This window comes from Phyllostomus discolor, chromosome 1, assembly GCF_004126475.2.
Source record: "Phyllostomus discolor isolate MPI-MPIP mPhyDis1 chromosome 1, mPhyDis1.pri.v3, whole genome shotgun sequence".
NCBI classification, from domain to species: Eukaryota; Metazoa; Chordata; class Mammalia; order Chiroptera; family Phyllostomidae; genus Phyllostomus; species Phyllostomus discolor.
The window spans coordinates 74402364-74412458 of NC_040903.2; the positions used below are offsets into that span (position 1 = coordinate 74402364).

General features: G+C 39.7%; 1 protein-coding gene across 1 annotated transcript in view; it reads left to right on the plus strand.

Moving 5' to 3' along the window:
• The window catches only part of IL2RA (interleukin 2 receptor subunit alpha), a 58863-nt gene extending 50347 nt beyond the window's left edge, over positions 1–8516 (plus strand). The window contains exons 5-8 of the mRNA XM_036024905.1: positions 108–191; positions 579–659; positions 1898–1964; positions 6462–8516. Of these exons, the coding sequence (XP_035880798.1) occupies positions 108–191; positions 579–659; positions 1898–1964; positions 6462–6486 (257 nt within the window). The 3' untranslated portion in view covers positions 6487–8516. The remainder of the gene's footprint in view (positions 1–107; positions 192–578; positions 660–1897; positions 1965–6461) is intronic.
• The last annotated feature ends 1579 nt before the right edge of the window (positions 8517–10095 follow it).

A 10095-nucleotide genomic window follows, 5' to 3' on the forward strand; every position in this document is an offset into this window, starting at 1 on the left:
TTAACTAGTATGTCTGAAGTCCGCTGAGGAGGGCAGGTGGGGTTGGATGTGAGGCTCCCCAGTACCCCCACATTCAGTTACATGGCATTGCTTACTGTCTCCTCCAGGTGATGAAGAGTCTCAAGCAAGCACGGACACTCCTTCTGAGAGTGAAACTTCCTGTCCCTTAATAACGACAGGTACTACTACAGGTATGGCTAGAGTTTGTTTCTGTGAAGATAAAAGCTTGGTCATTGAATGATAACAGGAGAAAGGGAAGACAGTTTGCCTGGAGCAGCACCTCCAGCAGATGGGTGAGAGCTGCCCCATGGATGTTTAAAGATCATCAGGCATCTGCATCCAACCTCCCAACCCTCAAATCCTCACTGGAAAGCAAGTGTCAGAAAAAGGAGAAACCAGACTGAGGGCGATGTATCAAGGCAGAAGAACAGAGTGCTTGCGAATGGCCTCCCCTTGTCTTTTACATCCCATCCATCGGTTTCAGAGGTCCTAGCTCAGGGAGAAGCCCTAACACTCTCTAGCCTGTGCAGCCTGATAATTGCATAAAGAGAGTATCTTCCCTTTTCTATTTTGCACAGATTTTGAAAAACATATGGAACATACGGAAGTGGCTACAACCCCGAAGATGTTCATATTTACCACCGAGTATCAGATAGCAGGTGGGTAGGAGCCACTTCTGTTACTGACAAAATGTACCCTAGACAGAGGCTGTGGGGCATGTCGTTTGTTGGATAGATTGGTTAGTTGTTTAAAATGGCCCTCTATTTACACTTTATGTTTATAAGAGTAAAAGACTAATCCAGAAATTAACATAACTTAAAATCACAGTAATCAGTTACAGTAAGTTCTGTGTGAAGTCTCAAACCTGCCCCAATCAGTTCCTCCTCGAATGGATTCTAAATGACAAAATACCCTGTGCCTGTATGTGAGGAGTGAGGCAAAAGAGGAGGGAGGCACTACAACAAGGCAAAGGAAAAAAAAACATTCTGTAAGCACTATCATTGTTTCTTGGTGAGAGGGGGAAAAATATGCCTTGCAGCAAGAAAATAAAAAATAAAAAACGAGCTCAGAAACAAGAGTAGAACCTGGTCACCAGGGGCTGGGGCAGATAGGGAGATGGTGGTCAGAGGGCACGAGTTTCCAGTCAGAAGGTAAGTTGGGTGGAATGTATAGCATGGTGGTTACAGTTAACAATACTGTATTGCATATTTGAAAGTTAAGAGGCTAGATCTTACCTGTTCTCACCACAAAAAAGAAATGGTAATTATGTGACATAATGGAGGTATTAGATATTGCTATCATGGTAATTATATGGAAATATGTAGGTGTATCAAACCAACAAGCTGTACACCTTACACTTACACCATGTATATGCCAATTATATCTCGATAAAGCCAGGGGGAAAAGAAGAAAAATAGGCTTTGAGACACAGGCTTTAAGATAGATAGGTAGGTAGGTAGATACATATATAGATAGGTGGCTCACTCCATTACTAGTTGGGAAATATGGACACTTTCAAGAGATGCTAAAGTGTTTATCATTTATCTTTATATTTCAATATCTCTTTTACTTGTCACAGGCCTCACTCAGGGCCGACTTAAACCAAGGTCTGGTCTCTGAACCTTTCTGAAGAGAGTGACTGTCAGGGGGATCTCACCTGAAAGCCTTTTAAGGAAAGGCGCCATGCCCTCCTCGGCCCATGCCACCTCACCCAGTCCTAGCCTAGTCCTCGAGCCCCCTTAGAAATTGTTGGGGGAGGGAGCTGCACTCTGGGAGGGGAAATCAGAAGCTGCAGGGCTCACCTCTTCAGAAAACCCTTGTTCAGGGGGGACTTTCTGAGCTTGCTCTGTGACCTGGCCCAGGGCATACCTTTGCTGAACTGCTTCTCTGTCAACAGTGGCTGGCTGCATTCTCCTGCTGATCAGTATCCTCCTTCTGAGTGCATTCACCTGGCAGCGGAGATGGTGAGTCCCATATTAAGGAAGCCCTTGCTCAAGCTATCAGTGAAACCAGAGTAGGAAAAGCACCAGGGCAGCCATACCCATGCCCCCAGCCCACCCCATTGTCTTACTACCCACCAGCAGTTTGGGGAATAGTAGAGGGAGAATTGGCCAGTGTACACACTCCCAAAGAGTCAATCAACAAGAATTAAAGCCACAGGGAACTGGGAGAGCAAAAGAAACTCACATTCGTTGAGCACTTACCATATACCGTAGGTGGCAAACACAAGGCCTGTGGCTGAATCCAGCCCTCCACCTTGTTTCTTCTGGTCCAGCACCTTGTTTCTACCTGGTGGCAGCACCAAGCTCTCGCTTAACTATTACAGAATAGTTACATTTATACAGTCTTAAAATTACAATCGGCTCTTTGAAGGCAACCGCAAGGCTGATGTGGCCCCCCGTGAAAATGAGTTTGACACCCCTGCCGTATACCAAGCTCAATGCTTATCTAATAAGCATTATCACAACCCGTCTTCTCAGAAACCTTCTCATGGCTACATCTTAGACAGATTAAGTAATGTAAACAAGATTGCACAGCTGAGGCGCCAACTGCAGTGTGAATCAAGAGCCCAGGACCCTTCTGCCCCATCACCTGGCTAGAAGCAAAGTAGGTCTATCCTGAGTTTCTCCTCCCCTGTGCTCCCCACCCCATCTCCAGCAGATGCTACACCAGAGCATCCTTGACTGGGAATATGACCCATGTGTGGCCTTATTTGCATTAACTTGGATTCTCAATCCTAACTACACATTGGAACAACCAGGAGGTACTTTTTTAAATACCAATGCTTGGGCCCCAACCAGAATTTCTGGGATAAGTACTTTCTTCTTTTCAATTGAGATAAAATTAATTATGGTAACCAATTTCAAGTGCATTACTTGGTGGTTTTTAGCAATGTTGTTTATACACCACCACTAATTATACATTAGAATAATGCCATCATCCCAAAAAGCAAACCTGAATTTCCCAATTCCCCATTTCCCCCATTCCCTAGCAACCACTGATCTACTTCCATCTATGTGGATTTACCTGTTCTGGGCATTTCATATAAATGGAATTGTATAATATATAATCTCGTTGGACTAGAAAATAAGTACTTTTTAAGATCTCCTCAGATGCATCAAATACATACACAATCCAATTTTGATAATTCTGCACTAAGCCAGCGGCTCTCAAACTTGAGTGGGTACCAGCATCTCCTGGTGGAGATTCTGGGATCAGGTCTGGGATAGGACCTGAAAATGTACATTCCTAACAAATTCCCACATCATCTGGATACTTCTGTTATAGAACCAAACTTTGAGAACCATTGCATGATACTAACAATGTTAAGAATCAAGAGAGTGAAGTCATTTCTCTTTGAGAGAGAGAGAGAGAGAGAGAGAGGAGAGAGAGAGAGAGAGAGAGAGAGAGAGAGAGAGAGAGAGAGAGAGAGAGAGAGAGAGAGAGAGAGTGCTTCTCCCTCCCTTTAGAGAGCAGACTATAGAAACCTAGCATGTCACTCTCTTGATGATCCAGGGAGTCCCTACCCACACACCAGAGTGCACTCTGGCCAACCCTAATATAAACTCCCCAGTAAGACCCTGAGAAGATATTTGTTAGGTCCTCTCCTTCCTTCAATGACAAGACGATACATCTCAAGGATCTTTTCATTTCAGTAGCTTAAAGGCCAACCACCTTCAGACACAAACGGATGAAGGTATTTGGGAGTGGTAAAGGTTTTGGAATTTATGTTGTGAAACAAAGAACAGCCTAAAATTGAGTTCCCACAAGCTCTTCCAGACTGACAATCTTCCGGGAGACTCTGACCCAGTGTGTCAGAGGCTAGTCCAAATTCCTCCTAAAATCAATTTTCAGCTGATAGTGCCCTCTTATGGCCAAACAGAATCCTACAATTTATGTATTCATTCATTTATTTGTTTATTTTAGCAATTAATAGGGGCTAGTGATGAGTCAGAGCTGGCTTATACTGGCTTCTAAGAGCTAAAGTTAAATGTTCAGAAATTTTTCAAACTGTTTTTAAGCATAGTCATGAAAAATTAAAGTATATAAACATAATTAAATATATTACATTAAATACAAAATTAAGTACTCAAAAGTAATCACATTTCTAATTATTTTACTGCATTTCACTGCTTTCTTTGTCCTCAGGGTTGTTTACATCTATTGCATCTATGTTAAGAAAATGCTATGTAATGGTTTGCTACTGCACATCTCTTTCTAACTTTGTATTCAGTGATGTCATATTGGTAGCCTGAAACTAGGTGATGTGGGAGTGTTTACACCATAAAAATAGGCAAACTTTTTCGGAGAGCTGGTTGTTAAACATTCAGCTCCCATGGGAGTTCTGGACAAGGTAGAACATATCCAATTGGGCTAAATAAAAGCCGGGGAAAGTAAGAACTGTACTATCCAATACCAGTAGCTGCTAGTCACATGTGACTATTTAAGTTTAAACTTAGATAAATGAGATATAATTAAAAATTCAGTTCATTAGTTGCATTAGCCCCTTTTCAAGTGTTCCAAAGCCCCGGTGGCTACCTTATTCGACAACACAGATGCAAAATATTTCCATCATCACAAAGTTCTTATAGCACAGTGCTGGCTGGAAACTAAGCATTTTCAGTTCACGAAAATCACTTAGCATAGCTCATTGCTATTATTGTTCCTTTTCAGAAACTATTGTATAAAAAATTTATGGAGTATCTCCTATGTAGATGTTGGTTAAAAAATACAAACTTCCAGTTAGTAGATGAATAAGTTTGGGGGATATAATGCACAGCACTGTGGTTATAGTCAACAACTGCGTTATACACTTTGAAGTTTCTGAGACACTAGATCTTACCTCCTCTCACCACAAAAAGAATGATTATTACGTGACACAGTGGAGGTGTTAGCTGATGCTATGGTGGTAATCATATTGCAATATATAAATGTATCAAATTAACAGGTTTATACCTTGAACTCAAACAATATCATATGTTGATTATATCTCAAAAAATTATTACATGAATATCTGAATTTTATTAACCAATGTAACCCCAATAAATTTCATAAAAATATACAAGGATCAGCAAAATATGTTAAATCACCAGCTATCATTACCTAAAGGACAAATCATAACTAAGAATATAAAATGATAACAATAATAATAAGACAAATAATACAATAATAAAAATAATAAAAGAATAAACTGTGTTTTGTGTACTCACAACTATAAACCTACTTTTGCTCACACCTGTATATACATATATATTTATATACATACATATATTTTTAAAGAATATCTAACATGTAGCAGGCACTTATCTGGACCCAAAGATAAATACAAATGACCCCTCCTCTCAGGAGTTTATAGACTAGTAGAGGAGAAGGGGAAAAAATGGAAACTTTAAATAAATTTGTGAAAGCATAAGATTGAGGTATTTACAGGAACAAAGGAAAAGGACACTTAGCCCTACATGGGGGCACCAAGAAGACTTTCAGAGTTGAAGGTGCCTAAGATACCTGAAGCCAGATTTTAAAAGGCAGGAGATAGCTGCTGGACAGAGGGAGCAAGGGACAGAGAAAGTGGTGAGAAGGAGCATAATAATGTTTGGGAGAAGCCACAGAGTTCTGAACACAAAGTGCATGGGGCAGTGGTGACGATGATGCCCTGGGGATGGACAGTGACCAAGTCATGGAAGATCAGGCCAGACTGAGGGGTATAGAGCCTATCCAGAGGGCAACACAGAGCACCACAGAAGTTTTACTTATGGAACAAATTAGCATCAGCCCCTTGAATGGTTTGGCTACAACAGAGGCTGGATTTAAGGTGGGTAATAGTGGTGGCAGTTTGATTATGTCACGATGGAGTAAATCCACATAGGAGAGGATGACAGCACAAACTAGGTCAGCAGGCTCAAGTTAAAAAGGAGCAAAAGAATAAAAAAACACATAAAGGAAATTAAGATAGCTGATTGAAAGTGAGGGTAAGGAAGACAGGTGACTCAAGATGAGTCCCGGTTATAGAGTGTGATGGTAGGACCCAGTAGTCACTACACAGTGGGATGAAATGTAAAGTGAGGGTGTACAGTAGTATACCCTGTGGAGGTTAACCCCCAAGCAGAGCCCATCCTGTAGTCTATTACCTGGGACATGCTCAGCCTCCACACCTTAACTGTTCAGTCCTGGAACTGGCAGGAAAATGGAAGGGCTTTCTCAGGCTCTTTCCCAGATTGACTCACTGCACAATGATTGGATTTTTATTCTGTAAGAACCACAGGGCAGTCTTGGTGAGATGGAGGAGTCTTGATGTCAGATGTCAGCATATGGAAAGGTACTAATATCCTGGAGTGGAATTTATAGTTAGTAGGTCAATGGGGGCTTAGTTGAATGTTCTACCCACATCAGTTTAAGGTGGAACCACATTTTTCTTGGTGCAGTATTACACTGATAACTAAGACTTAGTTATATCACTACAGGAAGAAGAATAGAAGAACAATCTAGAAAATCAGAGTGGTATAGCCCACAGCCAAGAAGAGCCCACAGAAGTCATGAAGCACAAGCAAAATCAAAGAAATTAAACATTTTCCCAAGCTGCATCTCCTGTGACCCCTTGGGTTTTAAAAAACTCTGAAGACACATCACAGAACAACTGGCAGCTGCAACCCCATCATGAAGCCAGCTCTGGAGTATTAATGAGTGAACTTAACCTGCTTCTAAGTAGCACTTCCAAGATCATTGGGGGAACAGAGTGGAACAACCAGAACTCTCACTCTTATTTTCACATATATGCGAAGCTTGATAAGCAAGGAACTCTCTCCACACCCTATATAGTATAAAGAAAATGGCTTAATGTGAATTTTATCCCAACTTCCCAGTTTAGACATCCCAAGGAAAACTCCAGCCCTAATTTAAAAGGCACACACAGGCTCTCTAGCATATATAATAGGACCTTGTCCCTTGATCCACAAAGATCCTTTCCCAGACTCCAGTTGACTAGCCCATTCTCCTGCTCATATCTCTTAGTGAATACCCTCAAAGAACTCTGGACTGGTAACTTGACTGCATCCTTTTGTTCTTAGGTCAGTCCTCTAAGCTAGCACCCCCTCCACTGAAACTTCGATTTGGAATTTCAAAAGAACAGAGGTCATGGCAGAATTATATTTGGGTAACACCAAAACAAAGCAATCAAGCCTTGGAATTGTAGAGCTTCAATATTTGAAAGAATTTTAATGAAGTTCATATCAAGAAAAGAAAGATAAACTACCATGTTTTGCCATCTATAATGTGCACTTTTTTGCCCAAATTTCTGAGGGGAAAATAAGGATATACACTATACATGTGTAGTACTAATTTCATATCTATAGAAACATTTTTAATTCTTTTATTTGTGGTTATGCATTAAAAGTATAACTCTAAAAGCAATAACAATATCCACATGCAAAATAATACCCTGGAATACCATAATAAGTTTTAGATATAAATAAAAAAATTGAATTAAAAAGTTAAGACAAAAGATTTTTTCCCTGACAGTTTGGACCAAAAAAGTGGGTGCACATTATGCATGGCAAAATATGGTGGGTCCCAGTTAATTATACCTATTAAAAAGCTTCAATTATTCATTACTAATAGGTTTCTTTAAGAGTTAGTTTCTTTGGGGTTGCTATAAATGACACTCTGAATTAGTCTTGTAATAATTTGATGTTTATAGACAGACATATGATGTGCAAATGTGTACATTTCCAGATAATTGTCATAGAAACACCAATAAGAGATCAAATACATTCGATGTTTATAGAAAGAAGGAAAGAATGAAGAGGGAATTGAGGAGGGGAAAGGAAGATCATACTGATCAGGTGTGACTATGAGAAAGGACATACCAGTGGTCCTCAAACTGTTAACAAATCAGAATCTCCTGGAGGCCTCATTAAAACACAGATGGTTGCCCAAAACAGTGGCTCAGTTGCCTGAGCTTCATCCCACACTTTAAAAGGTTGCTGGTTCACTCCCTCTCAGGGCACATGACTAGGATGCAGGTTCAGTTCCTGGTCAGGGTGCATATAAGAGGCAACCTTGTGACAGGATTGATGTTTCTATCCCCTTCTTTTCCCCTTCCTTCCCCTCTTTCTAAAAATAAATAAATAAATAAAAATCTGAAAAAAAAAATACAGATGACTGGGCCCATCTCTAGAGTTTCAGAATCAACAGGTCTGGGCTGGTCCTAAAAATTTACATTTCTAACAAATTCCAGGTGAGGCTGATGATTCTGATCCATCTACCATACTTTGAGAACCACTGGGTTATACTTCTCCATGCCCACTGATCCTCAATGCCTATTGAAAAAAAAAACAAAAACAGCTCCAGGTGCTGGGATTTCAGTGAAATTTCTTGTACAGACTTTTACATAAGAGCTCAGTGCTAAAATTGGTTGACTTCAGATGTCCCACTTGGACAAAATCACATGACTAAGGCAATTAATGAGAAGTTTAAACCACTAATCAGCCTTCATTTCTGGAAGGGCAAGAAAGTGTTATGAAAAAAATGGGCAGATGTCAGCAGGTCCATATGCAGATTAAAGAACCACTTTCTGTCCTTTCTGTGACCCACCAAGTACCATACAGATTCCATTGTCAGTATTCCTCCCCTGACACCACCCCCCCAAATTTGTGTTTTGAGGTTAGAGTTGAGAGGATACTCAGACCCAAAAAATTCTCTTTAATCTTACCTATCTTACTTGAGTAAAACTGAGTGGAAGTTTTGTTACTCATTTGGGAGAGACAGGACTATGAGATCAAATTTTTTCATAATAAATAAGATGTTTATTTTCCTTTTTCATTCTCATTGGCTTACAAGTGTAGGGTGGAGTTTTCAAGAAGCTACATAATGTGATAATGTCATTACTCTGATGTTAACATACAGTGAGTTTATTACTATTGTTTATAAAGAAGTTAATAAACAATATTTTAAAAATTTCCTGATTTTATTGTCTAAATATGATATTACTAGATGTAACTGCATAAACAAAAGCTCTTTGGGATCCTCAATACTTTTAATAACATACAGAGGTCATGAAAAATAGCTAATAAGCACATTATCATTAGTCATTTTAGAAATGCAAATCAAAACCACAACGAGATGACTTGAAGAAGGAGGAGGAGGAGGAGAAGAAGAAGGAGAAAAGAAAGGAAGGAGGAAGAAAGAAAGAAGGATGGAAGCGAGGAAGGAGGAGAGAAACAAGAAGGAAGGAAGGAAAGAAAAAGAAGGAAGAAGGAGAGAGGAAAAGGAAGGAAGGAAGGAATGAAGAAGGCAGGAAGTAAGGAAGGAAGTGACTTTCTTTCTTTCTTTCTTTCTTTTTACTTTCAGTTGCTTTCTTCTTTCTTATTCCCTTCTTTTCTTCCTCTTCTTTCTCCTCTTCCCTTTCTTCCTTTCTCATTGCTGGATGGGAATGTAAATGATATAGTCCTGGAAAACAGGTTGATGTTCCTCAACAAATTTAAACATTGAATTACTTACTATATGTTAGCAGTTTTACTCCTAAGTATATACCCAAGAGAGATGAAAACCTATGTCCACACAGAAATTTACACATGACTATTTATAAGAACATTATAGCTAAATAGCCAAGAGGTAAAAACAACCCAAATTCTTGTCAATGGAAGCATGGCTAAGGAAATTGTTGTATATCCACACACTGCAATATTATTCAGCCACAAAAAGGAAAGAAGTACTGATGCATGCCACAATGTAAATAAGCCTCAAAAACATGCTAAGTGAAAGAAGCCAGATACAGAAGGTCACACATTTCTTTCATATAGTATATGTAGAATAGGCAGCTTCATAGAGACAGAAAGTAAATTAGTGCTTACCAGGGCTTGAAGAGAGTGATTACTTGTTGGGTATACATGTTTTTCTGGAATGATAAACACAACAATCTCACTAAAAGACTGAAATCTAATTCCTAATTGTAGGACTTGGAACAATTCCCTCCCCCACACCATAGCATCACAAAAATAGCACTTCTCCTGGCAATAGCGAAAGGCAGCCATAAGAACTACAGGTCTCATACTCTATTTAAGAAGTCTCTAGGGAAACTCAGAGACAATAGGGGAGACA